General features: G+C 38.6%; 1 protein-coding gene and 1 long non-coding RNA gene across 3 annotated transcripts; one reads left to right on the top strand and one right to left on the bottom strand.

Annotated features, from left to right (window-relative positions):
• Positions 1–13: 13 nt before the first annotated feature.
• On the bottom strand, positions 14–10,407 carry LOC107225300. Its single transcript, XM_015665725.2, has 3 exons — positions 9,877–10,407; positions 5,159–5,401; positions 14–2,835 (listed from the first exon to the last, which is right to left on the bottom strand). The coding sequence occupies exons 1-3, from the start codon at positions 9,974–9,976 to the stop codon at positions 2,483–2,485; spliced, it is 696 nt and encodes a 231-aa protein (XP_015521211.1). The 5' UTR covers positions 9,977–10,407; the 3' UTR covers positions 14–2,482.
• A 12,091-nt stretch (positions 10,408–22,498) lies between these two features.
• LOC124294595 lies at positions 22,499–23,468 on the top strand. Of its 2 annotated transcripts, none has more exons than XR_006904502.1 (3): positions 22,499–22,993; positions 23,055–23,199; positions 23,300–23,468. It is a non-coding gene; the product is annotated as an uncharacterized LOC124294595 (long non-coding RNA). The 2 variants fall into 2 exon arrangements; XR_006904501.1 differs by having other exon boundaries at positions 22,499–22,871.
• Positions 23,469–23,514: the final 46 nt, after the last annotated feature.

Genomic DNA, 23,514 nt, shown 5'->3' on the forward strand with positions numbered 1-23,514 from the left:
GTTATGTACCGTATTGAATTGTTGTCCCATTTATAAGCTGCGTTTCAATTTACAACAACGATGCTTACCGTAAACAGAGTGTATAAAAGTATAAAAAAATAAATAGCGACTAAAGTCGCCCCGTATATTGGGTTTAACACTTGTTAGATCGGAGTATCGTTTAAGAAAATACGTTACGATTCATACATAAATTATTAGCTACTTAATACGATTAGACTTAGTATCATTATCATTATGATTATTGTCATCGCCCTCATGATAATTATTATTACTATTATATGAAGGATCGAAAAATAGTTACTAACGACTAATTGAGAACGACATATTTATAAACGCGTTTTAAACGTTATTTAAGACAAACTAATATATACACAGATATATATGTATGTACATTAAATTCATTTATCGGCGTAACTCAATCACAAATTTGTTTAGCATTATTATGATAGACAGAAAAATGATTGCGTTATTTTACATTAGACTGTCTATGTATGAAACAACGTTCTCTTAATAATTTGGGTAAGTTACAGAATATATATATATTTTTTTCAACTTCCTTTAAACTATCCTTGTATCGGAGCAAATATAACCACAATTATTATATATAATTTCAATGACTAGTTGAGATCAAATCGCGACATACTTTGCAAGGCTGCTCAACGATTGTAATATACTACATCACAAACGATAAATGTGTTTACCTAAAATTACAAATTAAATCGTTATGGCAATAATTCGTTGTTATTAGGGTACAATCAAAGTTTAATATTATTTTTTGACACTTCTCACAGCATTTACGAGCGTGCGTAAAAAAGTAAATTGAATTCGAAATCTAAGTAAATAATACACAAAATTCTGAGTCTCAGCTCTCGCAAAGTGAGAGCAATATTTTTTACAACCCTTCGAGCCTTCCTCAATGATTTTCGTAACATAATCTATGTATAATTCATACATGCGTTGAAAACCATCCGCGAACAAAAATTCTTGCAAAAAAACATTGTTTTCGTCATCCACTTATCGATATCAAACAGATCATGAAATGAGATATCAATTCATGAATTCGTAACGATTGTTTACTTGAGGAGGCAAAAAAGATTTAGCTCGAGGGGAACACAGAAAAAATATTTTTTGAAGATATTTTTCCATCGTAAACACTTTCTAACAAGAATGTGTGTTTTTTTTTCAAAGTGTTTCACAGACAAATAGTTTGAACGTCAACGTATTACAAACATCAAAGATGCGATCGAATGATGAAACTGTATCCTCGATATTTAAAGAACAGATTAATCAATTCGTCAGATATTTGTGAAAATGTACGCAATGCGAAATGAGAATTCATTTTTTCCCTCTTATTACCCAAAGACAGAATCAATCATTTCGCATCACATTATACAACTCTGTTCAATCTCGTTCGAGTCCGTTTTATATGCATAGATATGCCAATCTGTATGCATACGTACATTACGGTATTCAACGAGGCCCTTGCCAACGTTTTTTGACACGCGCGACGACGTCGAAGGTCGGTTGTTTTAGAAAAGGAGAGAAAAAAAAAACGAAAAAAAATCGTTATGCTCCGAGAAAGGTGTGTTCGATTTTCCCGTTCGATCACACAATTGTTTATTGCGGTAATACGTATAACATTTATTAGCCCCAACGAAAATTATTTCCGTTCACACGTTGGCTGTTTATGGCAGTATATAAGTTTCACGGCAGGCATTAGGAGGGTTATAAAAAGTGTGTGTTCAACGTGTTTCAATATATGTATATATACGCATACATTCCGTTTATACGACTGTTATAGTACACGAACAACGTCCGATGTTCTCGATTAATTAAACTGAATTGATATATAGGAATTGATCTAACGCCACTTTGCTCGCGTAGTATTATACCTATATCTCACAATAAAATCCAGAATTGTACTATACCTTCGTCAATTTTAGGATATTGATATACTATACAATCGAGTATCATACTACTTTTAGTAAATCATTATACGTTTGTATACCTAACTATCTATAATATATGTATACACATATATACACATAGGCCTATCCTACGATTGGATCCAGGAATTTCATCACTGTATACGAACAGGTACAACTAGTTTCTTCGATAACACAACCACTGCAGGTGTTATACCCAGCTTGGTAAGAATTTGCTCAAGATACACTTCGTCATTGATTAAATTACTCAATAATCAAAATCTTCGACATCCGCTCTTCTCTCGCTACGAACTGCGTTCAATTAACTCGACTGCTGCAACATCTCGACACAAACATAGGTACCTCCGCGTCTTCATCATCTCGCGTTCGATCAAGAACGGGTAGAAGACTTGAATATTCCCGAAGGATCCTCGCTGGCAAATTCATCAAAGTTCCCGATCGCCCGTCCGCAGGGTGGAGGATATGGTCAAACCCCGGTCAGGGTCAGTATGAAAAATCGCCTCGCCATAGGCGACGAGATTATCCTCGACGAGTCACTAAGTGTCCGTTTGCCTCGGCGGTGCCCCGTGAACCTGCGGCACCGCGATCACGAATATGTCCAATTTCTCGCCCGAGGTCTTATCCGTGATACCGCCGTAATATATCGAGTCGTACGGCGGCGGTGCGAAGAGGTGATAAGGCGGGGGAGGCGCGTCTTGGACCCCGGAGGACGTGCTGTCCGGTTCACCGGGCTGGGTGTACGTGATGCCCATCGGGCGGGCCCCGCGGCGACAACACCATTCCGAACAGCTAACGACGAGGAAGAACGCCACAAGGCCTCCGAAGGATCCGATGTACCAGACGATCGACCAGGGATCCAGAGGGTTGTTGCTCGTTGCCTGGACGCTCTCTGAAAATATCGAAATAACGATCGTTTAAACACTTTACTATACTGGAGTTTGCTGTCCTCGTTTCCTGCTGCATTTCGACGGCTGATATCGAAAATCCCCATTTCAGAATTTGGTTCAACAGAACCCCAATCCAGAATGTCCTCTCGAAATATGAATCATGTAAATATGTTGCGCCCCACGAGGACCCCTAATTTTAGGCAAATGAGGGTACAAGCCCACTCTGAGCAGCTCCGTTGGTCTTTTGTTAGCACGTGGCTGATCTTGCCCCGGCAAAAAAGCTGATGGGAGATGTTCGGAGTGGACTTGTACCCTGATTTGCCTAAAATTAGGGGTGCCCATGGGCAGCATCATGGAAATAACCCGGGGTGCGTTCCGATATTAGATCGCAGTGCTGTCAACAATATTTGATCTCTTTTGCGCTGCCGAGTTCGTGAGAAACTCTGCTTATGTCCTAGGGACTTTTTAGCGGTGCCAGTTAATTTCGGAACACACCCCCGGAATACACTGAAAATCAGTGAAATATCAGTGAAAATTCACTGAATCGTCAGTGCGTATGCACTAAATTTTTACTGGTTCGAATTTAGAGAGTGATTCAATAACATCGTATGTTCAAAGTGATCTCCGAGGACGTACGTAGTTTTTGAACGAAATGCTGATGTACGATGTTATTGTACCAAATTCAGATATGGGGTTCTGTTGATCTTAGCCATCGATTTCTTTACGTGCACAATTGTTGTCTGCGCAATGAGGATTTTCACAAGGACTAAGCCTGTGAAAGTGTGATATTTATACTGATAAGTGCCGCGCGTGTGCGGCAGTCACCTCGACATTGTATATTTTCTTTTATATCGCGCGACGTTGACATAAATGAAACCGCAAGTTTAATATTTGCGCCTTTGCAGCATGGTGAGCGACAATAAATGTCGTTGTGCTTTAAAATATCCCTTGCAAATACGTATGTCACGGTGTTTGCTCAAGTGTAAATCCCTCCCTCCGAGAAGCTCGTAGGCCGATTAATAATGCTACTGCAGAACCTGGAATGAGATATATAGGTGTGTTTGCTTTTTTTTCAGAATTCAAGATTGAGGATTCTCGCGTGCTCGTGCGGGGTTTTTCCCAGTACCATCTACTTTTTTTTTAATGTTTGTTTGTTTCGTGATACAGCGTTATAAATTTTATCCAACACTGCCTATTTTTACCCGCGTAATGAAAATGATATCTGCGCTATATTCAGCAAAATTAGGATTATAAGAGAATATACTACTTTTCATCATTTTTAAAGGCTTCTGCAATTACATATCTTATATTTTTTCTTCCATTACTTTCATTGATGTAATCTGTAGCTCGACATAATCGTCTATGCAAAAAGCGTCGCGGATGACGTAACAATAATTTACATAAATTAAAAATTTTCTAACATAAAATATAAGTAAGCCACGGGAACTATTGACCTTGAATAACGCGTAGGTATTATACGCTACTCGTTTCAAGTACGCGCGAGGACATGAGAGCGTATTTGCGTCAACATAGATCTTGATTCAACGAGTAAAAAATTTCCTTGACGTGTACGTATACAAGAAAAGAAATTTTTATAATCGAACCCAACTACAGATTGTAAGAATCGATTGAATACAGCCTCCTTCTGCATTTACAAATGTTGAAAGTTTCTGCAGCAATTGCGCAACTCTGCGAGAGACAATGTCTTAAGAACCGCTCAACCGATCAATGAACGAAACTGCAGACAATAAAATTTGTAGACCAGTAGATTATGACTGCACAGTTACCCATCGTGACTGTATGCCGGATGTGGGGATCTAATAACCAGTTTCCGGTGATCAATGGATATCTAGTGAGTGGAAATGTCTATTTCCTCTGAACCATGGTGACCGCAAGCAGCAAATGGTCGTACCAACTAACGCACGGCGATCCAAAGGGAGTGGAGACTTGTATGCAGTATGTTGAATGAAAAGTTGTTATACAGTTTCTCGGCATAACAGACGATGACGAAACAGTGAAAATTCATTCGAGAAAGTTAATTCTCAATGATGAAAATCGCAACTCGGCTGTAATTGTGATCGATTCGTTGTGCAAGCTGACAGCCTGCACCGATCAGAGAACGATCCTTGAGTATATTGAGGGCCCTCGTTTTCGTTATTCAGAGTTAGCGTTCGTGCCGAATCGTGCCGTCTGGAGGTGCGGAGATAGGGCGAATTCAGTGCAAGCTTTCAACGTCTAGCAGGCACGTGATTCAGCATTCAGATGGAAGCACCTCTTAATCCTGCAGGCCAACGCCGTATTCGAATTAAAAATGATAAAACGTACCAGTTGTGTTGTTCGCCAACGCATCTTTGACATCGTCGGTTTCAGATTCGAACTCTATAACGTAAATGGAACTTCCACGTTGCTCGACGGTTCGCCCGTTGACCGTGTTTTTCAGAATTGAGTCGTCGTTGTCATCGTCGTCGTCGTCGACGTCGTTGCCTTCGTCTTCGTCGAGACGCTGGAGAATCTCCGCTCGCCGATTGGTCTCAGTGACGTCATAAGCCGCCAATCCTCGTGCGTAAGCTGGACATACAGAAACAGGTTTTTATCAATAACATATTCATGCCCACATACATGCGTAAACGCTACACGCGCACACATAACTCGTAAACACGTCGAAAGAACCAAGAACCGCGGGAATAACCTATCAAGGACGTTGCTGTGACCTGTTCAACGATTGGACAGTCAGCCCCACCTCGTTAATGGAAATTATATACATACTCCATGATGGACATTCCAAAGTCTTGACTGCCGAAGCAATTTAACTATTACGTATTATCGACTCGATTCCCAGGCGCGCCTTCATTCTCCCCCTTTTTCTTTGCCTTTCGTAAAAGGGAAAACATCAGGTGAGATTGCAAAAAGTTGTCAACTCCGCAGCATAGTCGTTTCGTATCCTATCTTGCACTGTACATCAACTCGACGTGATCTAACGATAGCCTAAGATCTTGCGAGAGTTTCGCCGTGCCTCGGTATTTCTCTCAACCGATCAGCTGATCGTTCTGTTCGCCGCCATATTGCAAAGCGTCGATTGATACAGGCCGGACCCGAATAAAGAGTACAATGAATTTGATTGCAGCAACTGAGATACGACGCACACTACGGTTCAAGGTGAAGACAAATTACAGTGGATAACTGCAATGTATGGATGAGGTTTCTTTTATCGACGCATGTGTGAAAAGACGATTGTTTCGCGGAAATAATTAAGGGGCGGACGAGCCTTTTGTTCGACGGAAGCCGAAGGTCGCCGCGTAACAGAGAAAGGCAGAAACCCGACTGAGGGCGCGGGACCATTTGCTTTCTCTGTTCCAACGTGACCCATTCGACTGACTACGTATGCACGAATATGCCTATAAACGCGGTTCGTTCAATGCCAGACGCCTTTGAGGGACCCTGATAGCCCCGAGGCGCTCGGGTTATACATTTTGTACGCTACCAGCTCACGTGTTTCGATGCACGTAGCCGTCGTACGGAGTCAACGTGATTACAGCTCCATGTGCCTGTTAGAATAACCAGTTCTGGACGTGGGCTGGACCACATGACATGGCGATATTACGAATGCCGTGCAGCCACTCACGTAGAGTAAATTAGTACAACTCTGTTTCGCCAACCTCGATCGGACACATGAGACGTTAAATTTGATCACTGGTTTACAATCTTCGACGAGAGTTCCGCCTCTTGTAGCAATATTTTACTTCGGTTTGGGCGGTGGTCATTAGGTGGCGCGGTCGCTGCTGCTCTCTCGCGATAGAAGTAATTTACCATATCATACACAAAAACTAAGTTCTCAACCAACACGGGTGACGGGTGCCACTCGTTCGTCGGTCTGTAATCTTTTTCATACGTATCACAGAACGATCGGCGCATCAGCGTTTGTATGACCTATGATTGTTTAAAATAGGAAACGAGATAAAATGGGCTGATAATACCGAATGACAATTTGTCGAGAAATGCAAGAAGTTAATATTGTCGGTTGTAAGTACAGCGTCAAGTTTACGACTGTGAAAAAGTTATCTCGTTAATTTTATTATCCGCACTGCATCATAACACCTTATATGAAAATTCGTTGAACAATTCAATTTTCATAGTAATAGCAATTTTATCACATAAGAAACGTTTCGGTCTGTTGAGTCAACGCGATTCCACTGACAAGAAATTTTTCCGTGAAAAAGCATCGCGGATTACAAACAATGATGACGGGAATTCGATAAACTGTTAAACTGCTTCGCAGAAATTACACAAGTCGCTTATCAGGCTCGTAATTCGCTGTGTCGTGATCATGGTGCATGCAATGGATACGTTTAGATCCGCTAATACAATGTGCATACAACACACTTATGACATACATTATTTCTGCACATAATATAACAGGGGGTGTTGTATGCAGTACACATTATGCCTCCCTTCCACTTTGCGGCGAACCGGTCCGCTATACACCTGCGGTATCTATTTCTGGAGGCATTGCGAATTCAACGTGGTACTTGCAGAATACTAATTGGAATGTTTTACTTCTTTCTCCATCTTATCGTTTCTTGCAGGTTCTTTTTCACTCGGCTAACCAGTTTCAACCATGCACCATTCAGCCCCGCATAGAGAGACTTCGAACCATTGCGATCAACGGTATTACACAGTCGGCGTTAGCTTAATTATACATAATGACAATAATATTGAAGTGAAATACATCATGTAGCTGTTCCCTCAATGATTTATCATTATATTCTGATTTATACATTCTGCGTGCTATGCTTCTTCAAATATTTCCTGATGTTTTCAATCCTTTTCTTTCTTTCGACAAAGGACATGAATCACCGCGTTCTACATTATACACCTGTACCTACCGGCGGAAATCTGGATGAACCGATATTTCGGCACTAAAGATATATGTGTACGCATACGCATGCGCCTGGAAATTGTGTGCATGTATACGTATAAATGTATGTATTTACACGCTTTACACGTATAGGCATAATAAGGTGTAATATGCCAGAAAACGTCGTGCTACTCAACCGTGAAAAAGTTAAAGAGAGACGACAACTGTACGAGATCTTTCTTTTTAATGGCTACTAATTAAATCACCCGAAGACTATAGGATAAACAAGTGACGTAACAAGTAGCGTTCAATTACCTGGAAGCCATGCGACTATTATGGTAATCTTTGCTTCGTTATTTTTTTATCGTAGGTAATATTTTTTATTTTTTTTTTTTTGTTAAGGGGAATGTTTTTTTCGTCGTGATTTTTACTTTTTTACCGTGTTCTTTTTTCTGTCGTTATTAATTTCCTATTACGGTTTTTGCTTGATCCTAACTCTTTTTCTTATGCTTCTTGTGATAGTTCGCCTTCTATTAGTTTCTTCTATTATTCTTCGTTCTCAAGTTGTGCCACTTCGGAGCATGATACGCGTGACGCAATCACTTATACGTATGTTATGCATGTACCCGTAATAAGTCACCTATAATACGGTATACGTGCATAAATTATTATATTATACACGCCTGAGTAAATACAGCAAGTTGAGCATCGTGTGTATATCTGATATATAGAAAACTCGAAGAAAACTCACACCTAATTTTTCCCATAAGGTTTTCACACAATGTATGCGCGACTTGTTTTCGTATAAAAAAAGAATGGATAATTGAATTTCCACGGAAAATAGTATATATATATATATTCGCATACTAATCTACATATAAATGAGACGCGTAAAAATACGCGCGTTTGCTCTGATTTACATTACGTACATTACAGCTGTATGTACAACGAATTTCAACTTTGATTCTAAACCTTTCTATAATAATTATACTTTACAGGTACGAATTAGCATAACGTGAAAAAATTCACAGTTAACTGCGATTGAAAATCAATAGATATAATTCCACCCACGCGGTATGTGTAGTATAATTTTAAACTTTGCAATAAAACGATTTAATTATTCGTTAGCGATGTATTTGCGCAGAGACGACTTTTTTCGCTAGTATAACAGGTATAATTAAGTTGAAAAAAGTGGACAGAATTAGAGAAAGAAAAGTCTATGTATTTCTACCTAATTTGGCAGCAGGTATATGTCAGAAATTAACCGTCCCATGTACTCCTATAATATCTAACAATATCGTCGGATTAACAAGCTTCGATGAAAGTTTACAACGCTGCAAAGGTCACGGCAAGAGAGCTGTTTTTGCCGCGTGAAATCGCATGCTGACATAGTATTACACATTGTACATGCCAAGCCGAAACGTTAATCTCTTAATTTTCTTGATAAATATTATGCGCATTATAATGATATTTCATTTTGTATACATACATTCCGAATGCATATATTTGATAGCAGGTTTGACAAATTACTATCATCATATATGATGATTAACTAAAGTGTTGTGAATAAATTCAATTGTTTTTTTTTTCTTTTCTTTAGTTCATCATCTCATTCCGTTGTTCTCCAGGATCTACGTGTATGTTATACATTGCACGGTACAATATTCATTAACGCCTTAACCTTTCGGCTAACTTATCGGTCCGAAACAAAATGTGAGTTCTATTCTATGCGAATTATGTGACAATGACTGGCGATGCACCCGACGTGAGAGTTTGGGAGTCATTGTCACATAATTCGTATAGAATTAAACTCGCATTTTTTTTTTCGCACCGACAACAAGTTAGCCGGAAGTTTAAGGCATTAATTCATTTTACTGATAGATGGAGTACATAACTACATAGATATAGAGATGCGTACAACACCTGATTTCGAGCAGTGTAACGGAAGACTGTGAGAATAAGAAAAAGAGAGGAGAAATGAAAGAAGAGAATCGTGCAGCCCCCAAGTAAACACTCCGATATCAATTTCCACTGCCACAAGTATTATCGAACAAAGGCAAGCACGTTCAACGCTAGTAGGTATCGCGTACATTTGAAATTCAACCCGTACTCCTTTACCTATTTATATTTATGCACACACACACACACACACGCACGCACAGGAATTGCAATGGCGTAATTTAATTACCTGGTAACGGTGCTGTGAGAAAAGCTTCGCTCCGTCCATACGTCGGTAAAACAACAAACGCCACGAAACATAAGAAGAAACACTTGACCGAGAAAATCATGATTTCCTTTCACTGTTTCTAAAACTGTTCCGAAACGAACAATACAGTCACGACTTGCGAACAAGAAAACAATAACAATCCGGTCCGAATCAGACGAGTGTCTTGTTCAAATCGGTATGGTATAATAAGAGGAATAAAGAAAAGCACCGGCACGTTTAGGGTGTCCTTGTTCACTGCAATGTTTTGTGTGAAAATTTACTAGTTTTTTTTTTTTCTTCTTCTTCTTTTTGTTCAGCTGTCCAATTATCCCCCTTATTTCTCTTCCAATTGATACGCGACACTGCAACGTGTAACGACGAAATCGATGTATTTAATGCTACGTGCTTTTGAAAGCTCGGCGGGAACAGAGCCCGTTCAGCTTGAAGGCCGACAACTGCCTGCTGACGACTATGCGGTACGCGAGTTCGTAAGTAACTGATGCTGACGGCGTGGTCTTCCGCGTTGTAATATAAAGAGAACGGGTGGAGATAAGAACCGCTCCTTCTCTTCCCCCCTTTCTCGTCCCTCGCCGTTCGCTTACCACTCGACAATTGTTACTCACGTTCTTCTCCCTCCGCGGTCTGTATGAGAGAGGGAGAGAGGGAGAGAAAGAAAGTCATTTATTCGATCCTGGAGTGAAACTCCCCAAGGACCTCGGTAAAAAAATACGATATAGAGAATGATTTTGTAAGTAAATTCATGGGCACAAAAGATGAAACGAATGAAATAATTCAAGCAGTAAAAATAAATTATAATAAATAACGTAATAACAATCAGACGAATGAATGATAGTAACAGAGTATATATGTTAGGGTGACTCGGAAAATTTGTATTTTTTTTTTTTTTCTTTCCAAACAGGTTCAAAAGTTTCATTCAGGTATACAAAGACACCAGTTAAAATTTAAGATTTTAATATTAATATTAAGGAGTGGCACATCGTACTTTTCGATTTTCCATAAGAATAACGTAGGATAAATGTTGTTTGCTTCTTCTAGTTTTTATAACTAGCTAACGAAGCGTCGTACAAAAAATCTAAAGACACATTTCTGTAGGAAATTGAATGCTCTACAAAAAAGGTCTCTTGTTAAAATTTCGTAAAACTAACTGTGTCAAAGTTACAGCCTGTTAAAAGTTGAATTACCTATAATTTGACCTTTTTGAATATTACAGCGTAGCTTATATATATATATATAATTACGTATCTTTAATGATAATTTCGTTACTCCGATTACGCGCCCTTCTTCTCAGCCTCATTCCTCACGACTCTCGACAGCTGATATCCATCTGTAAGATTTTTCTCTTTTCTTTCATTTCTCCCCTAATTCTGTGCCCGTCTCTTTTTCTTTTTACCTCTAGTTCCCTTCAACTCCATCGATTTTCACCATGCACACGTACAGTTATGTACACGATACGTAATACGGACGATGATCCGCGTGTAATTCCGTGCTGCATGAAGTTACGTGTGTAAAATAGAATTGTCGTCGCAATTGAGGGTTGATTTTTATTTTTCATTTACCGTCGAACTTTATCCGGGTATTGTTTTATTTAAATAAAACATTGCGCGCATGAACAACACTGTGAGCGAGTCTCTCGGCGCAATGTTTGAAAAATAAAAAAAATAAAAAAAATGAACATGTTGAAATTCGGATTTCCGACAATATGTTTTACGATTGTTTTCTCTTTCTTTCTTTCTTTTTGTACGTTTACTTGGGGACACATCTAATTTAGGAAAGTACGTAACACGTCTTACGTAGACTTTTAAAATATAACGTTAAATTATTATTATTGGCAACGTACGTTTTGACTTTAGGACGCGCTTTTTTTTTATTTATGGTGAATTCACGAACTCTGGCTAAGAAGAAAAGAAATTTTTATACGAAAGTATGTGACAAGCATATGTGAACAGACGCGAGAAGATTCTGTGAATCGACTGTAGAGCATATACGGTACAATCAATTCTCATAATCATCCTTATTACGTATTTCTGATTGGGGAATACGAACAATTCTTATAACTCGAATCATGAATTGTACAAGAAACTGGTTTTTCTTGGAACGATGAATTTTCAGTATTACCTGTCATTAATCGGACAAGATCAATGTCGAATTGAAAAAATCCGATCGAAACGAAAATTGGAAACGATTGATAAAGTTGCATCATCATCTACAATGTAATTATGACGTATGCTACAAAGATACGATTGGCCTGTTACACGGATTAAACGACGCTGATATAAGGCTTTACCTGTCACGCTTAAATATCGATGGGTATAAATACCATGGTACAAATTCGGTGGGAGAATGAGAAGGCGTAGTTTAATCGCCTTGATCAGAGAATATGCCGCGGTAATTAGCAATCGGGTATTAGGCGTAGCGGCTGCCGGTGCAGATTTCGGGTAATGAACTTCATCAAAGGATCAATCGGAACTGGCCATTCAACGTAGACGCAATATCGGTGAGATTATACTACAAGTATACCATGCGTAGAACTGCGTGGGGGAGAATCTCGACGTTTCGACTCGTCTTTATTACATCATATTATACTGTATTTATTTATATACCCAACATGTGTGCCCCAGATAATATGCCTACGTATACACACTTATGTGTAATTATCATTGCCAAATCTCTGTAGGAAATTTGATATCCTTGAACAGATTCGAGCGAAATCTCAATCATCGTCGCTATCGGTATATTTTGCACGTGACATTCTTCGAGATTTCATACAGCAGCGGAAATTTAGACGCTATACACTCCCGGTCAACAATCTTGCGATAGAGATAAACGTATATTTGTATGACAGCTTATTGTTACTGCCGATCAAACTTTTCACGATAGATCAATCGGTTGGCGACGTATTAACGATAAAAAAAATAAAATATCAGTCCTCAACCTTCCGTCGTTGTAGTTTTATACATATATTATTACGCTAAATATGACTTGTGAAAATATATCTGTAATAACTCTGGTAAAAATGTTTATTCTAGAACCAAAATTTGATGGGAAGATCGAACGTTGTACAGAGATTTTTTCGAGATTTAAAAAAAAAAAAAATTCCAAAATTCATTACAATTTTTTTGAAATTGAAATTTGAAAAAAAAGGAGGGTATAGCGAATCGATGAAATGATTTTTTTACTCAAGTTGCAAATTAACCTATATAAACACGTCTATTTCTGTATGTACGTTTAAAAAATCGATCTCTGTATGAGCGATGAATGAGAAAATTTCAGATGTATCTACCTAATTTCGGGCAGTGAATATTGAATCGAATTAAACGTTTGCCTGGCCGATCCGTATAGCGTGGCGGAAAGATCATAATATCCTTGTTTAGAGGTGAAAGGCGTGCAGTAATAATCTTGATCGAAAAAACTGATCGATACACATACGTGATACATATGCCAAAGTGACTTCCGCTTCCGGCGATGAGGGTTAAAGCACCTACACAATACACATTGGTAAAGCAATAGGCACATGCATTATGGAAAACAATCTCCAGCCTTCGAACCGAGGTACGCTAATTCGTTCACCGATGGACGCTTTGTGTACAGTGATAATTTCGACACATCCTACATGCTTTCGTTGAGTAATAATCGTCGTTTTCAGTAATTGCGATAAGTTGGCGATCCTCCAGTCTAACATATATATGGGGAATTCCATGCGAATGCAACCAACGTCTGACTCCCGCCATTGACGATTTTGTTTAAGAAAATTTCTGCAACTCTCCCAACTGTAAAAGAGTACCCTGAATTTTTTCAGAATTTTTACTCAGATAGTTAATTATTTTTAAATATTCTGAGTAATTTTAAAATGGACCGTTTTAGAAAAATCTCTGGATATTCTTAAAAACTGTAAACACGATCGGCTGATTTTTTTTATTTTTTTTTTTTGCCCTCTTAATTTTTTTGCTCAACTAAAATAACGTTTGAACGGTCTGAAAATTCTCAAAACTTATATTTTTCACTTGGAACATTTCTTGACCGGTTTCATTATGAAGATGATGAAAAAAAAACTGAACGTGCCAAAAAAAAAAAAAGACTAGAATCGCTCCATAATCGAATCGGTCTAGAAATGTTCCAAGTGAAAAATATAAGTTACGACAATTTTTCGGGAATTTAGATGTAAATGGGAATTATCAGACCGTTCAAACCATGTTTCAGTTGATCAAAATAATTGAAAGAGCTAAAAATAAAATGAAAAAAACCTCACGCCATCACGAACCCGGTTTTGAAATGTTTGGAACAGAAAATACAGTTCCAAATATATTTAAAAATAACTGAGCAGCTGAATAAAAAACAAGTGAAAAAGTTCGGGGTACTCTATCAGAGTTGGGACAATATTAAAAAATGTTTTAAACAAAATCTGGTATGGCGAGGTCAGGTTCGAATGGAATTCCCCATATGTATATTTTTGTACGTATGTATACAAGAATTTTTTCTTCGTCACGTTGATTGGAGTGCTTCGCAGCCGTCGTCGTTTTCCGATAATGACGATGCCTCAGACTTGGGTATTATAAGGCAGACCTATCGACTCTAATAACCTCCGAGCGTCGGATGGTCAGTCGATAAAATGTGTTGTTTGTTAATAAATATATAGATGATACATATACGTTATACTTTATATCCATACCAATGTATAATTATAACTGACAGCGCAATGTTTTTACGTATGACAATGTTAAAAGGGGCATACGATACGAGTTATAAATCGTTTATATTCACCGGATAACGATCGCTATCGCGCAGATGGTGAGAAATTTTTTACAACTAATTTATCAAGGGTATAATTATGTCCGCAGTGTTTTGTATACGATATATAGGATAGTGATACTTACAATTTTCGTACAAGGTTTCAATCGTACTTTCCGCTGACCTTAAAGAGAATTCAACGGAATATTAATGTTCTTTCCTAAAATGATAAATCACGTCGCTGAAATATGCAAGTATTTTACCTTATCAATTCGCAGGATTGAGAACACGCTGGTTAAAACTAAGATTAGCCAGCGCAACGTCACCGTGTTACGTCAGACGAGCAATGACGTCACGTCAGAAATGAAACCGTTTGCCGGGTCTGAATACAGTGTATTTCATACATCGGAATATTTCATCATTGCTGCAGGGTATTTACTAAGTATACTTTTAGACATGGGTGAAGCGATTTATTGCTAGTCGATAACGATCGAAGTTAGGCCTCAAGTGGCACTTCATAGATAAAATAATTATAACAATAGGTATTATATGTTGCGAATTGTACGCGGTAATTTATCAAAGACGTCAAGAACGATCGAGTTTCAAGAAATTTTATTTTCGACATACAATGACTTATATTTTTAGAATTATTCTTAGAATGACACCACGTTTATTTTCAAAATACGCCCGTATGCAAATAAACAGAAATTTCACGTCCGTTTCAAACACAGCCGGCGATTTTGAGTTTTTACAGCTGATTAAATTTTTTTTTTTAAATAAACAAGGGAACAGTGGCTCGCAGTCGTCCGATACGCAATTTATTCGATTATGCACCGCGGTCTCTTTGTCGAATGATTTTCGATTGTTTTTAATTTTAACCTGACAATGAGTCAGCGTGTAATAAAGATTTTCCGAACAAAACTCGCGTATGACAAACTGAACGACCAGATAATTTCGCGTTCAAGAATTACCATTGTAATGCAAAGTGTGGCATTATTTTTCACCAAGTGCAGAACATGCGATGTTAGATCGATTAGTACAAACGTCAATTTGTTCAAATAATAGATAATACCCATTCTTGGGGAATGAATGAAAAATATTATAGAGGTTTCAAAGCTCCTGCTACAATAATTGTTATGGAAGAGGATCTCGTTTGATTGCGTACGTCACACGATCTGTTTTCAAGATGAATTACTTACAAACGAGTTTCCTAAGTGTTTTGTAGTTTCTTCGTTATTTTTTTTTTTTTATTTTTTTTTTTTTTTTTTATTTATCACTACGAAATCAACTGTCGACACAAAGTCTTTGAGGATTTCAACGCCGTTCATGAATAACGCTGATAATGATTTTAAAAGTTCGAACGATCGGCCGAGGACGTAGTCGGAAAGATATTGCAGCGTGTATTCATAGCTTAGGCATGAAATTTCATTGAAAAAGTTAACTTTCGCGGCTGAAAAATATGCGTCATTAGCACGGCTTCGGATTACGAACCGGCGTGCCCAATTCGTGGTAATATTATATGACGTCAGCGATTCACGATTCATTCTTCACTGCCTGATGACCTGCAGTATCGTAAGTGCAACGATCGAATTATCCCCGAGGCAATTACGCGCGTCTACTAATCGTCATAAAATGACCATGCATCGTGTGTCTCATCCGAGATTCGGCGAACATTTTGTGCGTCCAACCCGTCCATACTTTCGTATAATTTTGAAACACGAGTCAATAAGGTGACTTTATGTAACGCGAGCATGTTTTACGCGTTTTTTCACGCGTGTTTTCCGTACACAAAGTACTCGTTTCTAGAACGGTCGAGTCAGTCTGCGAATGCGCATGCGCGGAGTACTGAAAAGACCATTTTTCAGTCCTAGAAGTTGAAAGTGATCTTTTCTGTACTGCGCGCATGCGCTGCCGCGATTAAATTTGACATTACGCGACCCTAACCTCAATTGCGTGAAAAAACGCGTAACATAGTCTTGTTACGTAAAGAATCGTGGGCAACAAGGAGTCAACGGTCTTTTCGCCTCGCGCATTTGCAATATTTGTCTTCGACTCGTATGCGTTCTCATCTACGACTGATTATTGCAAACTTACACTCGGTCCGAAAAGACCGAGTTTTCCTCCTCGTTACACAATGTACTATTCACTTAAAACAGCGATACGATTCTAGTGTGAAACAAATGTTATACAGGTAGGTATAACCTACATAAATACGACGAATCTTGACGTTTCATATTCAATAATATTCATGTCCGACATTCTAATTTTATATCTCCAGTGATCGGAATGATTCGGACACGTGATTTCGAGGACCTGTCGAAGTACGACGATTGATTGCAAAATATTGGTTACGATGGAGTCGAAGATTGCAAGGTGTCTGAGTGATACGACCCGTCGCGACGAATGTGTGGTACAGACTATAAAACAATAGATGTCTGCGAATCTTGAAAGTGATAAAAATAGATTCCGCTTATCTGCGCCACGTAATCCGAACCGTAGTAGCTGGTCGGTCATTCATGAATTACGCCCAGTATTATACGGAACTGAAATGTGGCCACCACGTGATACCCGTGTCCGTATTACAGGCAGCACAGTGCTCACAATGAGAAAAATTTCATTTGTTACAGTAAGTAGAAAAATTCAGTAAAACAGATATCGTTAAAAAAAACTGTTTCAACATTGTCGGAATTAGGAAAAACGAGGTACGCCTAACCATTTTCCGCTATTGTCGATCCTTTTTTGGTAATTGCAACGCGATATCAGTTTGTTCGGTTTACTCTACTTTTTTTAGTTAAACGAAGCTTTAACGTCAATTTATCGTTGCACGAGCGTTAAATTTTCGCAACAGTTGCAAGAAAATATAGCAACAGTGATCGTAATGATAAAGAATAGTAACGGATACCAGACTTTCCGACAACAGTTAGAAAACTAATTTTCATTTTCTATCTGGAACAATATTTTTCGATTGTGGTAAAAAATGAAAATATTTAAGGACTGAGCGGTAATCGGAACTAAAAATTTCTCTCAGTGCACTTTCGACGGGCAGTGCAAGCTGCTAAAATCTTGCCTGCGCAAAGATACGAATACCTAAGGTACAGAAATGTTATAGGAAATTTCCGTTGGTCTTACAGCAGGGAAATTCACCCCCAGAACAGGACCTTATACTGCTTCATGTCGTCCTATACGGCTATACCGAAATACTAATTACCTACGGAATCCCGAATCGACGGAGGGCGTCAAGCTGTGTCAAGGTCGAGGGCAATCTTCGCAGTCAACTTACCGTTCGATGTATGTGGTATCACTTTTTTTTTTTTTCATTCCCAGCTGCGTCCGTCTGGAGATCGTCTACGTCACATCTGATCTTTGGGGCAGGGTCACGTACGGCTGAATCTTACCAGGAACCGCGTCACTGGGTTTCCTAGGCCAACGTATAAGGTACCTTGACTCTGACCAATCGTTTCGCACGGTATAAAGTAACATTGTGCAATGAGCAGATCTCGCACGACCCATGGAGGTGAGATGAACCCGAATATAACGTCTTGAGCACCCCCTGGTGGAAATAATTTCGACGCCTAACTGCGAATTTGATTTTACAATCAAGTAGCGGAATTTGGACTTTCGTAGTTCTGACGTAGAATTTTTAGTAGGTTATCGTATTTTTTTGTGAAACGTAGTAGTATCAGAATTTTTCACAAATTATCGTCGTATTTTATAGATAATTATATAGAAAATGGCTGAGATTTAAATTTTGAAATGGATACAAATTGTGGTAGAATATCGTGAAATTCCTGGTTTAGAAAAATAACAATTGTTAAGTTTTTTCATAAGATTCGCCTATCAAGGTGAAGTCAATAACGTGTGACAGATTTTCTAAATCCGTTTGGATCACACTCGAAAGATTAGTAGATCAGTCTTCGAGTGTAGATCCAAATTCTGATGGGTATACTCAAATTCTCAGCCATAAGGTTTCCCTGTGAGATAGACACGACATCTAACGGTGGTTTAAAAATTCGTGGGGTTCATAAAAAGTTGTACTATTCAACAAAATTCTAAGAATACTACTACAAAAAAAATTTACGGTGCCCGCGTCTGAAACTGTAATTATATTTCATAGAAAACGATGAATCTTCATAATTTTTTTTAAAAACTTATTATTTTTATTACGAAATTTCACGAGTTTCTACAAAATAAATCTATTTTCTCCCTGTCGGAAATTGTAATCATGTTTTATAGAAAACAATAGATTTTTACAACTTTTGGTAGAAATTTGTAATGTTCAGTGTAAAATACAACGATATTAGACAATTTCCTACGATGTTCGAATATTTCCTGCAATTTTCAACGAACTGCACTTTATTGCAGTTTGACGAAGAAATTACTTTCACCAGGGGACCGAGTCATAACTGTTACATCCTTTAACGTTCATTCATTCCTCATTGTCGATACAGATGTATGAGGTGTACGCTGTATAGTAATGACACCTGCACGTTATAGCCAATACCTAATATGCCTATATGCTTGATGATGAGATCTCACAAAGTTCTGAGAATCCGGACGATCATTTGGTAATTGTGGAAAAGTTGACCGGTAGGCGATTCGAGGAGCTGCGTAGATCGCTGATATCACCATACCTCTACAATTAGCGACAAAATCGATTTCCTTGTATGGAACAGCAACGATAATAATAATAATAATAATAATAATGATAGTGATAATGATAATAACGATGACAAAAGGAACGATTCTTATACTCTATCGAGAGATTTGCTGTGCTAACTTTTTGCCTCACGTTGCTCAACATCAACGCCATTACAGCAATCACGAACGATCAGTAATGGACCACGGCTCTTTGATATCTCTTTGTTTTTTTTTTCTTTTTTTTTTCATCTATTCTTTTTTTCTTTACGCCACACGGCTGACCGTGGCAATGGTCACGATTCGGAACCAACTGACTCACCGGCCACCTCGTAAAACGGTTACCATGCGAATTTTACGGAGAGTAGAGAAGAGAGGAAGAGAAGGATTCATATATTACACATGAGTGTTTACTACGGCACGTGTACCACAATCGGTAGCTAAGAATTGGCAGATTTATTTCTTTAATATAGGTATAATAGATAATAAATATCCGGTACTATAAAGAGTTCTTGGCATATCTGCAGGGCCGTTATCTTGTAACACCTCGAGACGCCCAAGCGTGATGAGTTGACGGAGAAAGAAGGAAGGAAAAAACCAGCGAAGGTAACAATGCTGATTGTTATATAATAAGACTTGCTGCGATATCAGTTCATTGACGCGAGAGACCGAGGTTTTTTCCTTCGCATGCATACGGTACACGTACACGTATGTATGTGTCGTATGTGATAAACGATATTTGTACAGATTTTACGTGGGTTAGAGGTCGGCGCAGAAGCGACGGTTTCGGAACGCGGGTCACGAATTAATAGCCAAGTTTTTATTCGTCAATCAAGACTCGAGGTGTGTTGGAAGTCTTTTTCCATAACAACCGACGTGAACAACTGGAATTCAATTTTGGCAGGGATGGAGAGAGAGAAAACCACAAGTTATTTTCATGAAAGCGATAAGTCAAATTGAGTAATATTACACGTACAATAAGTATAATGTAATATGTTTTAACGTCTCCGAAGGAACGAAGTGAGAAAAATATCTGATTTGCGTGTGTCGAATAGAGGTACCTGATATAAAAAGATACGCGGAAGAATATTTCTTATTCACAAGTCTGTAGTTTAAAAGTCGAGTACTATATGACGTTTTCAACACATGCATAAGTGTAATTACCGTGTATGCGTCGTTTGCCAATTGTCACGGCGGCGTGTATTTCCTGGGTGACTGTCATCTACGGCTTTGCTGAATCTCAGATCAAATATAGGTATTTTGCAACGTTGGCGTAAACTCCAGGAGTGCAGGCTCACAGCCAGAAGCGCGGAGAGATCTCCTGGGAAATGTTTGTAAATCCTGCAAACTTCGGAGAACGCGGATCGATCTGTTCGGTGCAAGCCGAAAGAAAAAGATGTTCATCGATGATGGGAAGAGCTGCGTCAAGGGATTTGGCGAAAGGAGAAACAGCGAGATATTTTGTGGTTTTTTTTTTTTCTTCGTCACGAGCGAGATTCGAATTTTGATATTAACTTTATCTTACAGTCTTTTTTTCCCTCAACGAGGCAACATCGTTTCCAGTCACTTATATTTTATTACCGGAATTATTGGTTTCCAAAAATCGATAAATCGATCAATTCCAAGAACACATTCGGCATGTATCCACCATTCAAGCTATCGAATTTACATGCGTATTATTATACGCTATAGTGACGATTGTAAAAATACTAGAGAGCGTTGTTACATCCCGCTGATCGGTAATGCCACGTGTTTTCTTTTTCTTTTGAAAATCTACTGTTAATGTCGTTCCGACATGCACGAAGCGATCATCCGCATCAACGAGGAAAGTATTTTGTATTATTATTCGTTTACTCTTGTTGTTGTTTCGCGCAACCTGGACGATAACAGACATAACATATCTATATTGGAACGGTACAACAAACAAGGTACACGCTATTTGTTCAATGCAGCTATCGTGTAATATCAATATTTGCAACAAAAAAATAAAAAAAAGTGGCAGTAACATAAGCAATAATACAACTCGTGCATGCATATATTGCAAGTTGTGCGTCATAGCGACTAAAATTATCGATGTATAATTATTCATCGTATGTATTTTACCTAAATATCATCATACGGATAATTAATTGCAGAAGTTTTAAAACTGCTCGCACCATCCGTCATCAAAGGCCAAAGGTATTAATCAATTTATTCGTGCTTTCAACAAGTTACGCGAAGTTTATTTCTTTTTTTCGTTGTAAAAGTCTTACAACATTTTTCACATGCGTTATATCAGCAAATACGTTTCATTCGTATTATATAAACGTTCTTGTACGGGGCTTAATTTTTATAAATACAATTGAACGACCGCGGGGAATTATCATCAGATTGGATCAAGACTCGGGACATTTTTCGATTAAGTCAGCGAAATTTTACAAGGTTGACTGATCGCAGATTTCACACCATTATCACAGCTGTAGTAAAAACTCGAGGCTTCGTAAAAATAGTACTACTATCAATAATTACCAACGCTTATGATCATTGAGAGAAGTAATTCTTCTGCAACGGCATGACTATACGCATACTGTCAATATTAGCACATAAAGTATAATAATAATAATGATAAAAACAACGTGAAATTTACCCAGAAATAGAAAATAGTCAACGGTGTAAAGCGACACACGATCTACACCGCGAGCAGTAATTGTGAATCACGGCACAAGCCATATTATGTTTAATCATCAGTAATACCAAGTTTTCACCGGTTGACGCAGCAAAGAAGATTTTAAACACCTTCTTCCAGCCAATTCAATCGAGACGGATTGTACAGTTTCGGGTATTTTCAGTCTTAATGTAGGTCTCAAAATCACAGCAGGTACTCGATCCTTCGATTGTCGAAGCCTTTGATAAGATATCCTTGTGCTCCTAGCGGTGATTCGTGAAAGTTGCGTGAGACCAAATCGAGTTTTCGGATATTTTTAACTGCGTGCAAGTTGAGTTTGAAGAGTATACCTAAGCATGAATCCACGAGCCGCGAGATCGGATAATTGACAAACGTCGAGATTTACAGTGAAAAATAAGACGCGCATTAATTATATTTGAGATTTGCATACATCGCACGAACATTGTCCCTGAACCTGTTTCCGAGTTTCTTGACACTCCCCCCACGATTATATTATAGGTATACCTTGTACTGCGCAGAGAAATACGCACATGGCGCATTTTACGTGCCAACCGCTAGTGAAAGGATTGATTCTGAAACAGCGATGTTTCTCGCAAATTATACAATCCGTTATACAGTCATAAAAATCCCGGTTATCTTTACTCACAGTTATTTACAACCGTGGGAATAGTTACTTGACAACTATGGTCGATCAACGACGTCATTTTATGTTAATTCTGATGTTTTCGAGAAGTCTGGATTATACCGTCCTCCGCGATCTTCGAACAAAATTTCACGACTAAAAATTCTGCAAGCTGAGTTATAATGTCGCACAGAAGCGAGAAATCAGCCTCCAACGTTTCAACGTTTCGCATCAGCGATCGTAGAATCCTGAGAGCAAAGTATACCTGTATGTCAAGTATGTAATACACCGGAGTAGATCCCGACAGAAGTAAGTTAGCACTTAGTGACACTATCACGCCTAGCATTAGCGTAGCGCTCATTTAATTATAACAGCGGAAAAATTCTTCACGTGGTTCACAGCTGATATTGTACAGATGTCATGTACGAATCGTATGTACACTTTTAGGTGTATAAACCGTTTATACTTGCTTGAAAAATTTACAACTTTCAGATGACGTTCGCTACTGCGCGTGTACGTGTACAGTTCGGAACAGTGATTCTTAGACGGATAACTTTTTGGCAAGTCAGTTATGTTGGCAATGGAGAATTAGCCCGCAGCGCCACCTCCGGCCGGCCACGAAACGGACTCAATTATCGTAAATATAACATAACCTATTTGAATTTTGTATCCTTATATTATTTTATGTAAGGCTCTTGGTAAATGTAAAACAACTCATTTGAATTTTGTATTGTTAGGTTACGTTGTGTTTACGAAGATGCCTGTTTCACCGGCTGTCCGCTGGTGGCGCTGCGGGCTGATTCTCCATTGCCAACGTAACCGGCTTGACGAACAAATCACTCGTCTCAGAATCACTGTCGCAAAGTGTATCCAATGAAGAGGGCGGTTAGACGCGACGCATCGATCAGTCGGGTTGAAAAAAGAAATAAAAAGTTCTGAATACCTGTATCAC

Source organism: Neodiprion lecontei, chromosome 5 (genome assembly GCF_021901455.1).
Source record: "Neodiprion lecontei isolate iyNeoLeco1 chromosome 5, iyNeoLeco1.1, whole genome shotgun sequence".
NCBI lineage: Eukaryota > Metazoa > Arthropoda > Insecta > Hymenoptera > Diprionidae > Neodiprion > Neodiprion lecontei.